This window comes from Scylla paramamosain, chromosome 21 (genome assembly GCF_035594125.1).
Source record: "Scylla paramamosain isolate STU-SP2022 chromosome 21, ASM3559412v1, whole genome shotgun sequence".
In the NCBI taxonomy this organism is placed as follows: domain Eukaryota; kingdom Metazoa; phylum Arthropoda; class Malacostraca; order Decapoda; family Portunidae; genus Scylla; species Scylla paramamosain.
In genome coordinates, this window is record NC_087171.1 from 20,517,314 (window position 1) to 20,533,228 (window position 15,915).

At 42.1% G+C, this 15,915-nt stretch overlaps 1 protein-coding gene across 2 annotated transcripts in view; it reads right to left on the reverse strand.

The window, feature by feature from the left end:
• Positions 1 to 15,915, reverse strand: part of LOC135111210 (histone-lysine N-methyltransferase PRDM16-like) — a 79,189-nt gene that overhangs the window by 14,117 nt on the left and 49,157 nt on the right. For both annotated transcript variants that reach the window (XM_064024324.1, XM_064024323.1), the window contains exons 4-5: positions 11,125 to 11,234; positions 10,450 to 10,548 (exon numbers count right to left, since the gene is read on the reverse strand). In XM_064024324.1, coding sequence (XP_063880394.1) covers positions 10,450 to 10,548; positions 11,125 to 11,234 — 209 coding nt within the window. The remainder of the gene's footprint in view (positions 1 to 10,449; positions 10,549 to 11,124; positions 11,235 to 15,915) is intronic.

The window sequence follows — 15,915 nt, forward strand, 5'->3', positions numbered from 1 at the left end:
CCTGCGGTTCAATTCCACAGTTCTCTCCACTTGGCATCCTTCTCCCCACCAGCATAATGAAGGGAACTCTATGGCCATATCTGAAATTCTTATGTAATTTATGGAACAATCTCAATGGCAAGCAGTGTGTCGCGCAGGTTTGGCGAGCATGACGCGGACTGTGTCACGGGGCCTGAGTGGCCTCATCGCGCTTCGGGGCTGTCCACGGGTGGGCAATGCAGGGTGTCTGCTCAACGTGACTAAGAACATTTTGAACCGTGAACCATAATAACAGTTCCAGACTTTCTGATGAGGTGCAAGATCACAACAATGGAGCCGGCATTGTTGTCCTGTCCGAGGATCACATTCTTTACGTGTGACCCAGTAGGTGTGTCCAGCTGCACTTAGAATGCACACTGTCGAAAAAGACACCGGTCAGAGTGAATGCGATCACGTGGGTTGTGTGAGGATCAGGACCTGGGCAGCAGGTATTAATTCTATAAGACAACAAAGTGATCGTTCCTGTTGTCCTTCACGTTCAATAAGTATCACATCAAGTTCAGAGTACAATGTTACTCTTATTTTATATTTTTCTCCGAAACAGTCGATAAACGCATTTGAAACGAATAGAAAAGAGCTTGTAAAATTTAGATTTCCTCATACTGAACATTATGGTAAAATAATCCATTAATCAGAATTACTGTCAAATGCTCGAGGCTTCAAGTTTCCTCAGCCACAAGAAGGCTGAGAGGAGTGTGGGTGTCGGATTCTGACGGTGTGGCCAGTCGGCGGAGGCTCATCATTATCACCGAGACTATCAAAGCGAGCAGGTAAACCTGAACGCTGAGTGAGAGGAAGCAGAAGGCCACGGTCATCTGGCTGTGCCCTGTCCTGTGCCTAGCGGCGCGCGGCGTGGCAACATCGACCTTGCTGGGCCCCTGGGAGCCTCCCGTCAGGCCGCACTGAGCCTACACGAGACGCGAGGCCTGGCGCGGCCGGGACTGGTCGCTCCTAACACTACCTATGATTATCTTTTATCATTATTATTATGCACGTGGACGCGTCGCTGCCCAGAGTAAGTGGGCGACGACTGAAGCAAGGAAAAGGAAGAGGTCAGAGGAGGAGGAATGAGGTAATATGTACACATGCAGATGCATTACCCACGACCACCAACCAGAGTAACACCTGTGTCCCTTACACAAGTCTTGTGTACAGAGAAAAACAGCATATAAGTGAATATAATACACACACATCTGAATAAAACACTTTGGGGACAATTTCCAAGCCTTAAACATTACTTACGTTTAATATTTTAACATAAATTATAGAGTTAATCAGTGAAGGTAACGTGGTGTGTGCCACGAGCACTTCCTCTTGCCTTCTGGCTCTCCTGCCTTCCACCAGCAAGGGAAATTCAGACTTATCAGCATTTGACAACCTTACAATACATGTGTTGACACCTGCTCACATCAAACATCACATCAAAGAGAAGGATTTCACCAAACGATACACACAGCAGTACTGCACGCCAGTCTGGTCATCGACACTAACAAGGATTGATTGGTACCGAGCCTTACTCACGCTGACTATTGCAGTCTTCAAGATGTAATCTAAAACAGCTTTTACCTTTTCAGTGGACCATGTAATAGAATCTGTAAAGTTGCGTTTCAAGTGAGGAATTAACAAACCATTTCTTAATTTCTTACTTTCGCATAATCGTTTTGGTAAGCAAACATACACGCCTCGATCAATTACCTCCACTGTCTATATCAAATAAATGACTGTCTGATCTGGGGCTTACATTCACAAACTACACAACATGCTCTTCATGTCCCTATATAATGCAGTGACAATATACGGATCGAATCTACAAAAGACGCTTGGTAAATCAGCCGATGGGGGTCGAGTCCCTGACTCAGAGGGTCTTGGACATCACACAGAGACACAAGAAAGGACGCACTCATGTTCGTGTGTCTCAGTACGCTGTGCCTTTAACGATGTGAACCCAGTGCGCTCCAGTTCACATCGTATAGTTCGTCTGTTATCAATAAGTACGGCAGAGACTCTTTATCTGCAAGGACATTGGATAATCCTTAAAACATATTATTTTTGGAACTACTACGTACGCATGTTCCAGTTGTAATATTTAGCCTTAAGGGAAAAGAAACCCCCGCTTGTTGTTTTTAGCTTGTGTGAGTGTTTGTAGCGGTGCCAGCACTTGACAGCACGGCTTCGTGTTGACAACATATCAAAGTACACTCGTTGAAATCGCAATGGAAACTTAAGTAAATAGGATGATTTTAAGGCACTCGGCGCGGAGCAAAGAAGAAATTCAGGCATTGACAGAGGTAAGCGCGGTATCCTGTTGACATACCCCTTTTGGTTCCTTCCCACTTCTCTGCATTTAGATTATAGACACAGATGATAAAAGTGGGAAAGCGAACAACACCCTCGGCAGTAAGCAGCAGCCACAAACCGCCAACCACTCACACTGTGTTCAAATGAGGGGACTCACTCCAGACTTTACACTGTACACAAGACGAGGTCACAAGGGTGAGGAAACGTGCGTTGGAGTGGACAAGTGGTGTGGGGAGTCATCACTTCTGCCCTCAAGACCGTTTAGTTTCTTTTGGCAAACATATGTAGAAAACTCTGAATCATTTAATCGAGAGCCTTCGTGGTCTGAGGACCAACAGGGGGTGGGAGGGGCACAGGCAGGCACCGGGACACCTGGACACACATATGGTGGTGCCAGCACGAGCCGCACACCACAGGGAGGAGAAGGGGACAGTGGGGGTCTGCCGGGATGGGCCTGGTGGCTTCACGCCTGGTCCATACACGTGGTGGTGGTGGTGGTGGTGGTGGTTGTACACGTGGCCTGCGTCGTTCGGCACTGTGGCACTCCCGCATTTCCATATATATTTTCATCGGAACTTGCACATAGTTAATCTACATCCCAGAACAACATGCATTTCCATCACCGTCTGCACACACCACCGTGGTGATACCCCGTCGCATCGACAGTCGTGATTTTTTTATTGGAAAAAAGAAAGAAAAAAAATACAATCACAATAAAATTAAGGAGAAAACACGATAAAGTGATTGATTTTACCATACTGCATAGGATAAAAAATAAAACTATCGTTTATATATATATATATATATATATATATATATATATATATATATATATATATATATATATATATATATATATATATATATATATATATATATATATATATATATATATATATATATATATATATATGATCACATCTATGATGTGGAGCAGTTGCTGATGTAATGAGATAGCAACAGTAATAATAAAGGAGGCATCCCGTGTCAATGTGCACCTCACCACCAGGCGGCGGGAGAGCATCAGACTGACAGGTGTGGCCGCGTGACTGGCCACTACAGCATCCTTGCCTTTAGTATTGACGAACCTGTCAGTTAGGATGAGCACTTGTCTTTGTCAGTGCCTGAGCGTGTATCTACAGTAGCAATGAGTCACTCAGTATTCATATGTGGCGCCACTTCTAACATGCATTCATAAATAAACTTTTAAAGATTTGAATTTCATGAGTCGTCTTCTTCAGTGACTTCGCATCAAAAGGGTATCGGAAACTCGAGCGGGGCCTCAACCGTTTCGTGAATGTCAGGCGAGTGTTGGGTGATGGACACCACCCATGGGGGCCAGGAGTGTGACACTTCTGGCCCATCACACCGCCTCTTGCCGCGACAAGAGGCAGACTGTCTGCACACATGACATCACGATGCTTGATGCCGCCACTACTTCATTATATGATGCCCATCGGTAAACTAGTTCATGTAACACTATCTTCATACTAACCGTTTACAGAACATACTTCTACACTATCAATTTACGAAACACAACGCGTGTTGTATATATATATATATATATATATATATATATATATATATATATATATATATATATATATATATATATATATATATATATATATATATATATATATATATATACACACACACACACACACACCTGTAAATACTAATGTGTCCAAGGGGTGGACTTAGTCATGCAATTAGCCTACTGTTGCGCTAATAATCGGAAATTCTCAAGACTTAAAAAACTGTTTCTCAATTTCGATTACTTACACACACACACACACACACACACACACACACACACACACACACACACACACACACACACACACACAATACGCAGGTACGCACACTCACGCACGCGCGCGCGTGCACACACACACACACACACACACACACACACTATATATATATACATACATATATATATATATATATATATATATATATATATATATATATATATATATATATATATATATATATATATATATATATATATATATATATATATATATATATATATATATATATATATATATATATATATATATATATATATATATATATATATATATATATATATATATATATATATATATATATATATATATATATATATCGAGACACTCGAGTTAATATCTATCATTAAGTTTGAACAATCATGCGTTAGCCAGAGAATTATTATTATGATAAGACACTTACTGATTCCTCTTCAATACTGGAGTAAACAGTATCATTTCTTCGTGGACGTAACTCAACCAACAGCTTCACTCATACATTAAAGTCTTTTCTAGATCCTGAAAATAACTGATCTATAATGATTTGATGCCATACCTTGAAATTGATTTCCACCTTAACATAAGAAATCGTGCGAATAAATGCTTAGCTAGAATTTTCATATCAGCTACTAGATAAAAATGACCTACAACTAGGAAAAACAGGTCCTTAACGTAGGGTGGAGTTTTAGATATTGGAAATATTTGGGGGGATGTCCTTACTCTTAAAGTTCTATCTTAAAATCTCTCTCTCTCTCTCTCTCTCTCTCTCTCTCTCTCTCTCTCTCTCTCTCTCTCTCTCTCTCTCTCTCTCTCTCTCTCTCTCTCTTTTTAACATTCATATTTTTTTTGGCTTAGACATGAATTAAAAGAAAAAGAAAATTGTAAGCGGACAAAGATAACCTAACCATTTTAACCTAACACCCTCCTCCGACACACACACACACACACACACACACACACACACACACACACACATACACACACACACTTCCTATTATGCATGCCGTTACAAAACCGGTCTCTTTAAAATTTTCTCTAATATTTCTTCAAGAACCTAATGACCCAAAACTCTCAAATCACACGGAAAAAAAAAAAAAAATAGTTGTACAACTTCTATGGAAAAAAAAAAAAAAAAGGCAACGTCTGTTCATGCCAACGAAGTAACATTATGACCTTTGTAGATCGCTATGCTATTTGAATATATATATATACAAAAAAATCACTTGTGCTTTGTGAACAGCGTGTCTTTGATGTAATACACAGTGCGGCAATACTCTGCTATGCTCTGTTGGGTGGCCTTTGTCGTGTCCGAAAGCCACGCGTGCCGGACCACCAGGCTTGACCAACGTGCTGCTTTTGCCGAGGGTGTGAACGAAGCGACTTCCCGAGAATGAGTATGTCACAATGGAGGAAAGAAGCTAAAATTCATAAAGTCGCACACTAATATTCTTCACACTAGAAGAGATGCACAAGGAGATGTTTAAAGAAGAGTTCGAGGTAATGCATAACAGAAAGAAAATCCGTGGAAATTTATGTTTGTGAAAAAATTACTTCCCCGCTTCTTTCCAAACACTCAAAAGAAAAATCTTGCCTCCGTGACGCCTCTCGTGGTTCCTAAACAAAAACACATCAAGGCACGTGTGTGAAAGCTTACATTTACTTCAATGAAATAGTGAATACAGTGTTCGATTCAGTGTTCTTTGATCTCTTTTCCAAATCGAGTAAAGCGGACGAGCTGTAGGGAGGTTTACATATTGCAGCATTGGACACTGATGTAGAACTTGGCTATTACGAATGTTTAATTTCCATACCGGGGTCGCCAGTAATAACACATAAGGGCTGGCGGCGTGATGGTATCAGTGGATTACTATTTATTTCACTCCCTTGACATAACCATAATTATTCACCTGTTTAATTACTGATGAAGGCCTTGTGTCCGTCCATTTATACACTAACCTGGCTGCATAAGTTAGAAGTCTTTGTCATTTCAAGTAACTGCTTTAATAATTCTCACGGTATGGGAGGAGCGCGGGTGTGTTAATCAGGCTGTCATGTTCAGTTAATACGAGTACAAAGACATGGACATTATATAGCTTAGTGTTTCCATAACCTTTACTAAACAAATTAAACACTTCGAGGCATCACACTAATAGAAAATTCCAGTAAATCATTATAACACGATTTTCGACAAAACTCAGAAACTGCAATAATTTTATTCTTCAAATGAACATTCCTATATGTTACTTGGAAATGCTCTGCTTGTTTCGCCCTTTCTGTGAGAGAGGCGGCGTCACCTTACTAGTAAATGGAACCTAACATAAAAATAAAGGAGACTGCAGAAGGCCGGTTGGTCTATACTAGTAGCTCCTGTACTAATCATGAACGTTCCCCCTTGCCAACTTTCCTGTTACTGTCTGTCTTCCCTATTCATATAACCTAACCTCTTGAAACTGCCTAGTGTGTCGGCTCTACATGATTGCCATGTCTCGTATGCTCTCATCACGTCTGTTTATCTTCCTAACTGAAATAATTATCACTTCCCTCAACGTTTACTCCTTCATATTTACGATAATCCTTTGCTTCTGTTTATCAACTTCATGAAATTTTCCACGCAACACTGTCGGTAAAAAAGTGTATTGCTTCTCCCCAGAGCCATGATCTTCAGCTTCACACTGCTTCAATTTGCATCACAAAGTTACGCCTTGTCAACATTCACTCGATCCTGTTCCTGCCACGTGCTCATCTCCACTGTCTGAATCATCGTACCCGAGTCTTGGTACGTTCGCTTTGGGTTCGCTGGAGCACACTGGGAGTGACATACGTTCGTTCTCTTGGTATCTGCCGACTGTTTAACTATTGCTTGACTTTGGTACAACTTTTAAACCTCTATTTTTTTGTACTGTATTCTCTTCAATAACTCTGTTGCCGGAAAAAAATACAAAACTAACTACCTATTCTGTCTTTTAGCGGGTCTGTGCTAGGAACTTTCTACTTATAGCTGTTAAAACGTTAAGGATACCATTTCTTCCTTCTGTTTTTTGTACTATAGTCTCTCCAATGACAATGTTGCCTGAAAAATACAAAATTAACCTACTGTTCTATCTTTTGCGTGTCCGTGCGGAGAACTTTCTATTATAGTTGTTAAAACGTTAATGATACCATATTTCCTCTCTCATTATTCATATAGTATTCATAAAAACAAAGACGCACGTTTGGTATCCATCCTGCTTGATGATTCAACATCCACGAGAGCACGAGTTAGTGAACTGCGCATCGGACCGCCTTCGTCTGGATTTGAACCCAAGAACGACGCTTCGTAAGCAGTCTCACTAATCACCATTCAAGACAAATGCTCCCAAAACGTGCGCAATAGGAGTGATGCCTTTGTTGTCTTCACGTTTCCTGCCTCCAAGAGACTGAGTGGCTGGAAGGCGGGGAAACATAAATAACCTTTACTGAATTTGAACTAACCTTTATTGAATTCAAACGCCACATATCTTTTATTCAGGTATTTTGCGGTTTTCTTTGATTATATTATAGTTTAGAAAATGGGAAGACCGTCACATTCACAGAAAAGATACACTATGATGTTCTTGTTCATCTTCCCAATGCGATGTTGATAGCACACACACACACACTCACACACACACACACACACACACTAAGATTTTTCAGAAATACTCGCACATTATCTCTGCCGGCGGATTCTTGTTGTTATTTGATTCAGTCACAAGATTACAAACCATTCTGATAGATAATGAGAGAAGTAATTTTAGTTCCAGATGCGAACAACCGGGAAAGATTCTCCTTAGGCGAAGAGCGTCATACACATTTACTATCTAGTATAAGGAGTGTTTAAAACAACCTGGGAAAGCTGTTAATGCCTCATGACCGTGTGTTTGTGTGTGTGTGTGTGTGTGTGTGTGTGTGTCGCGAGAAATGTTGACGAAGTAATATTTTCGTTTTTCTGTACTGAATTTCTACTATTAGCATCGTATTTTCCAACGTGTCTTGCCTTCCACTGCGTATGCCCAGCACGAGATTCACCGCCGCCCTAACAGTAGCCGCGTGAAGGCGTCCCGGGTGCGCGAAACGTGCAGCTCATTATCGTACCTTCGCTGATGAACGAACGCTGAGTCGAGACGGCGTGAGTATGCGACACATTGTTACCAGTACTGCAGTGTTACCAACCTCCCTTGAGGTGTTAATTTTTTTAGGTTCCACATGTGCGACGTGTCAACTATTGCCTCACAATTTCAGGGGTAACAAATTTTAAGTTATATAGTTAAAATGTCAACAATCATTTTAGAACACCGAAAACACTAAACGAGCCAGCTGGTTCAGTAAAGCGAGCGATCTTGCGCATATATATATATATATATATATATATATATATATATATATATATATATATATATATATATATATATATATATATATATATATATATATATATATATATATATATATATATATATATATATATATATATATATAAATAAAAGACATTGGCAAAGCGTGCTGCCTCAGGATGTCCAATAAGCTTGAAAATTATTCGGAAAGATTTAGAGAATGATCCGCACCAACTGTTCTGTTTTCACAACTCATAATTTAGTGTACAGCGGCAAGTCTCAGCAAAATGTAAGTTTGACTTCAGTCTTGGTAAGGAGCAACACGGTGTGGCGCTGGTCCCGGAACACTGTTGATGACGTGCTTCATTCTGACGACTGACTGTCCTCGAGCGTGTGACTGTCAGCGTGCCTAGACTATGGCAAAAATACCTCTCATAAAACTGTTATAGAGACGTGGCTAATTCTCTTGTAAGAAAAGAGCAGAGGATAAGAAAAAAAGTATCGCATCAGCATCCTCTGAACACTACTCCGTCCTCGCCTCCCTGTCACTGCTGCTAACAAGGCACAGCGCCTCCTCACTACGTCAAAACACAAAGTCATCTGATAAGAAAAAATGTGAACTCGTTACTCGCACGACAATCGATCATTCACACATACAAAAAATCAGTGTATTTCTAAGGATGAAAAAATGGAATAAAAATATGCCATCTGGTATTCCTTAAGTATATTTATGTTCCGTCGTGTGCTACAAGTCTCCGTGTGGGTGGCCGTGGGGTGTGGGGCGGTGCGGGCAGGAGGGGGCACGGGCGGGTGAGGGGAGGTCAGGCGTGCACCTTGGCCATGCAACCATGCAATCACGCGCACACGCACACACGCACGCACGCACAAACAGAGCTACCACGGCATGCATCGTGCAGTTTACTACATGCTAGAGGCAGCTGATCATCTGTCTAGGGCCCGGAAAGGAGGCGAACCTCTAGGTCACTAAACCAAAACTTTCTATCTTGTCTTAAAACTGAGAGACTTAATTCAAGTGCTCAGTGCTAGTAATTGTAACAGGGTGTTTCTACTACTGTGTTCTACGTGTTTGTACATGTAGGTAAAAATGTTATTTTGAAATTTCTCCTTACGAAAAACTTTGTCGATAAAAAAAAAAAAATGGCTTGCATAATTTTTGCCTATAATCTAGCGAGGTATGACAGATGGTCAACTTGTAAATTTTCTTATTAATGTGACAATCCCACACACCGAGGAGCCGCCCCCGCCAGCCGCCAGCCGCCGCACAGCCCGGGACGCTCCGCCCCGGGCACTCCTGTACTCGTGTCTTCCTGAGGGGAAGCAGGAGGAAAGTTCTCGTTCTATTTGACTGACTTTTCTTTCTTGATAACTTAATGTATGAATCAGTAACTGTGGGTGGAGAGTTTGGCTTCAGCAAAAATGATCTTTTTATCTGGTGTCTGAGCCTGTCCCTTCCACTGACAAGCACGGCGCAGGACTGAGCCGCGGCCAGTCCAGTGCTGTCTACCACGCAGTGAGTTGTCCTTCCACTTTATTAATTATTATTCCTCAATTAATAATAGAGCAAATAGAATCACCACAGATATCTGCAGGCATTACATGTTTTCAATGTCCTCCCGCAGGAATACTTTCACTAATAACAAAGCAAACATATTGTGTATTATCAGTAAATAATATGAAGTCAATTTTATCTAAAAAAATATAAGTTTCCTTTTCTAAATTTCGATCTGAATAATACCTTTGAAATACTGGTGATTGTAATTACATTAAACCTCATGTTGTGTTTGCAGACTACGTCAAGTGGTGCCGGACATATATCAAAATTCATGTTCAGTGTGGGCGTGATGGCGGGGTGGCGGCGGCCCCTGGGAGAGCGGGGCGCGAGAGCGGGCAGGGCGGGACCAAAACACTGGCATGCAGGCGAGAGGTGACGTGCGGATACTTACCTTCTTGCAATACTGGCACTGGTAGGCTCCGCGGCCCTCGTGCTGCTCGGCTGCGTGCCTCATGATGTTCTCCTTGCCTAGTACCGCCAGTCCGCACACCTGGGAAGGGGAGAGGCTCACTGCCGGGGAGACAACACGGGGCAGAGGGAGGGAGGGATGGCAGGGCGGCGCCATTGACTTGACGGAAGAGAACAAGGTACAGTGTTGCCATGACTAGCAGTACATGTGGCGTAATTAGGTGACTAAGATCGTGGAGTACGTTATGCAAACTTAGACATTTTGAGGACCAAGTTCGATGTGGATAATGGACACGAATTACTGCTTAGAAAATTATCCAATGTCAATGATAATGAAAGTATCGTGTAAATTGTAAATATCAAATAGACTTCAGTGCTCAAATACCTGTGTGTATCAAAAGGAAAATTAGGTATATAAAAAAAAAGTGTATTTCACGGCAAATTAATGATCAATCTATATACATTCATATTTTCATTTGTATATTTGTGTGTAAATTTCTATCCATACAATACTTATCTTTATAAAGTGATACTCCTACGTGTGTGTGTGTGTGTGTGTGTGTGTGTGTGTGTATGAGGTGCACTCAAGCTGCCTGGTCCTCGTGGCAGTCTGGTGCAAGGCGGGGCGCGTGGCGTGGGTCAGGGCGGGGGCACCTACCTTACAGTGGTACTTGCGGATGGTGAGGGAGTAGTTGGGATCATGAAAGACTGAACAGTGCATCCGGTAGTAGAGGGGGTGGGAGAACTTCATGTTGCAGCCGCCACAGTCTGTAAGGAAGCCAGGCGTTAGTTATGGGATTTTTTTTTCATTTATAGCGTTACAGAATATAGTCCACATGCAGGTGCGGTGGAATCTGCCTTGACGCTCTGTGAGAATCATTCGGAAACCTTCACTGGTGTACAAAAAGGATCATGAGTATATATTTTTTTGTTATTACTCCGAAATCAATTTGCGGACGATAATATTACCCACACACAGTTTTGGTTTCATTTTTTTTGTGCTTTATATATTGAGTAGGAGTGAAAATATAGCATTAAATTGTATAAAACATTGGTGCAATTTTAATATACATACTCATTAAGTCGTCATTATCCGCAAATATTAACTTTTTACCTTATTTGTGGCAATTTATCGAGGTTTTCTAGTCCTTGGTGTATAATGAAGCTATACAAAGCATGCATGAAAAATATGATACGTTTCTGAACATGTACGAGGAAGAAATGAGCAGTTATGTACAAACATTGCATTACTTCTAATATTTCCCTTTGCGTGTGAAGGAAGCTGGCTGACGACACACGAAAGCAGTGGAAAAAAGCTGGCTCAATTCCCGTTCCCCTCAAAAAAAGTTACGAGTTTCGAAAATGAGTGCTAGTAATTCAACGTAGAGAAGCTTCACATGTTGCTCTAATTTGTCAGCGCGCGGAGAAAAAAGATAGAAAAGAAAAGATAGAAAAGATATATATATATATATATATATATATATATATATATATATATATATATATATATATATATATATATATATATATATATATATATATATATATAAAACGCAAACTCATATATTGGATATCCTGAATAAAATCTCATACATCTGTCTCTGTAATCCTGCACACCATTTGACCTCACCCTGGTCAGGTCTGATGCGCCGTGAGCCGTGGTGATCTGCCCTGCCCTGAGCAATGCTTCCCACGCGTGAACTCGGATGAATACTGATGTCTGGAAAAACAAAGCTGCCAAAACCCAATTTATTAACAAGTTCACATTCACGTTCGAAGGGAATAAAAAAAAAAAAAAAGACCGCTATTTATCATCTGCGTTGTGTGTGTGTGTGTGTGTGTGTGTGTGTGTGTGTGTGTGTGTGTGTGTGTGTGTGTGTGTGTGTGTGTGTGTGTGTGTGTGTGTGTGTGTGTGTGGTTTTACATGTACAGCAGCAGCAGTCTACAGAGTTACCCCGTTACCAAAGATGCAGCACAGACTTCCTTCCACTCACAAGACTCTGCCGTTCTCATAAGTTAACTCAAGCAGGCTCTGAGTTATATGAGTGCCACGTCATGAGATTAGGTGCGGAAAGGCGGAGTGTAAATAAGAATAAACAATGGGATGGAATTAGAGAAGGCGTGATGAATTATGAGGGATGCAAATATCCCTGACGGCAAGGCAAGGATGAAGATGCAAGGAGAGACAGCGGTAAACTAATAGAAAAAAGAAGAGAAGGGAGGATCATAGCAGCAGACCTATTGGCCCTTACGAGACTGTTTGTGATCAGCTACAGAACCTACTCCAGTACACGAGAATTTGCTGATTTCAAGACCTTTCCAATTGTGATTTTCTTTTCTCTTTTTACTTATCTCCTCAGTAACCTGTGCTTGCAAGCCCAGCCTCTAGTGACACAAGAACCCTTGGCCTGAGCAAAGCGGGAAGCAATGTTTAAATATAAATTCCCTGTGCACGAGGAGTCTGGAGAGGCACTGACTGAGATAAGCAATGACTCTTACTGATTCCTATTGACCTTCTGAGAACAAGACATCAAACCTTCATTCTTCTTTCTTCTTCATCCAGCTCCTTCTTCCCCAGCGCAGAGTTGACAGACGCACTGGTAGTAAGTGTCTCTGCCTTGCATCTGGAGGAGCATTGGAGCGCTGATGGCAAGTTATGTTCTCCTAAAACCAACGTAAACCAAGACAAGTCCTCGTCAGCCGCCACCCCGGGCACCGAGCTGCGGGCGGTGCGTCGGCCCACAGCCTGGCGGAGGGCGGGTCACCTCAGGCCAACTCCGCCAAAAATACAGTTCCAAAATCGCTAGGTATGAGTTTAATGTTGTGGCAGAGAATAGGAGTGGAGTCTCTCTCTCTCTCTCTCTCTCTCTCTCTCTCTCTCTCTCTCTCTCTCTCTCTCTCTCTCTCTCTCTCTCTCTCTCTCTCTCTCTCTCTCTCTTTCTCTCTCAAACTTGTCCTGGGAACTTTCCAGGTGACAGTCTCTTCCCACGGTCAGTGTTCACTCTGCAGGACCATCAGTGCGAGAATAACACATCTACATTTGACATACGAGTACCATTCAGCGCACACACACACACACACACACACACACACACACACACACACGATATAGTTTTTGGTTTACAAATGGAGATTTCCTTTCGCCATGACTTGTGTTTAGGAGAATATACAGACTTGAGTCAAGAAGTCAAATTCCAGCTGGACTATTACTTGCAAGATTAATGCCAATTCTAGATATTCGTGATAATATTGAATTTTTTTTGCACTAAGTATCACACATTTTGAAAATTGTGAATTATAAGATGAAGACGGTCTCCTAACTTTCCCTCAAAGTGAATATGCACATCATAAACTCGTGGAAGTCTCCGGCACTCAAAGGAAAATCATTATTTTCTAAACTCAACAAAATTTCAGCTTTCCTTTAAGAAAACTCCAAGTTTTACTGGCGCCCAACATTACTTACAACCTGACTTTTAATGACCTTGAAAACATTTAAAATTCCTCTGACTTTCCACCGACCGTGGGAGCTGTGTGTACACACACACACACACACACACACACACACACACACACACACACACACACACACACACACACACACACACAAACATACACATTCACACTCACACACACGCGCGGGCGCGCGCGCGACACAGTCTTGTCAGATATCGGCAGTCAGCAGGTGAGGGTGTGCCAGCAGGAGGTGTATGGTGGGATGGCTGAATATTGAATTACTGGTGCCACCTGTTTGAACTTGGGGACAAAAAAGAAGAGTGCAGGCAAATCGAAGATTAACGCATTTCAGTCCCGCCGCCAGACTGTAAATCCAATCACAATTGATTTTGGACAGTGAAGCGTTTCCAGGGCGCGGGACGAGCACCCGAGGCGTCCTGTCATGTCGCGCCTGCCTCCCATCCCAAGCTGTTATGTGAAAACTTTACCAATATTTAAATTCAAATGTTGGAAAAGAAACACTTACAGAGAAAAGTTTCTTTCCTTCTCTTCCCTTAATGAACTCTCTTCAGGCGATGCCCTTCCTTGCCGGGGCTCAGGCTCGGGCCACACAGGCGAGCCAGGCAGTGAGTGCAGTAGTGGCGTGGCTGCCCCGCCGTGCCTGGTCTGCATTGTGCTCACGGCTGACCTTCCACCAACAAGAATAAGGGTCATTCTTCAAGCGGCTCTATTTCTCTCCGTGATACGGTTCCGTCAGCACAATGAAGCTGCTGTTGCCTCAATTTCTGCCTCAGCGTCACTTCTCGAGGCAGGCGATGCATTCATTGTTCTCGTCCACACTCACATTAACTCAACACAAAGGTGGGCGGCGTCCACTGAACGTCTTCGCTTTGCATTTCAACATTTAATAACACTGCTTACACAATGCAGGGCATGCCTTATGTCAGTGTGTGACATTATTATCATCATATCGTCATCATAGTTTATATTGTAATAGCAGCTTCATCTGTCAGCCTGTCTGTTGAAGGTGATGCTTCTCAAGAATCCAGGAACCCAGAATGAAACGAGAAACAATACAGTGCATTCATCACACTCTCAGCTTTCCCACAGGCTGAGGCGCACCGGACCTGACTGAAGCAAACTGATATTTTTCCCTCTTTAACTGAATTGCCTTTAGCCATTTTGCAGAGAAAACAAAAACCCACTCCATCATCCCCGCCCCATCACCACGCTGTCCGCCTCCCATCACTAATAAAAACATTACTTCGTCATGCTCATTGTATACAAGGGAATGTACGCGAATCAAAGCAACAACAGCGGGCAAAATATTAAAGTGAAATAAAAGTATGTACATCCATTCCTATATCTTCCAGGGGAACTTTTTATTCATTCTCATGAATATTTAATTCATATCTGCAATCGTTTCCTCATTATTCTATTTTTACATAAACGATAAGGCATTCACATTAATTACCATTCATAAGCAAATGTTTGCATTCAGTTGCTACACAGTTCAGTTAAAGACTAGTATCATGGTGCTAACATGGCAATTTTACCGACCATCTTGTCACTCAGCGGAACCTCGCTTCCAACCACGGCCGGGCGCGGACACCAGCCACGGCCCATCACCACTTTTTTTTTTTTTTTTTTTCAGCGCCACTGAATTTTTCGGCAGACAGATATCTCGGGACACCTGCTGCAGGACACAAACGAGGCATGGCGTCTATTAGCAAAGCTCATAAAAGTCATGACGCCTGTTCTCATTCCCCGTGTGTTTAATGGTGATTGCAGCCACGCCGGGCCGGGACGCGCCAGGCAGCCTTTCAAAAAATTCCTATCGAATTTGGTGCGTCCTCCCGGAACGGCTCGCCTGTCTGAATTATTCCAAACATTAATCTCTGAATTACTTTTTGGCCGCTTCTTAACTTGCTTCTCACTGATCGACTCCACATGCACGTTTTATTCATAACTCACAGCAAACTGATTACACGCAGAC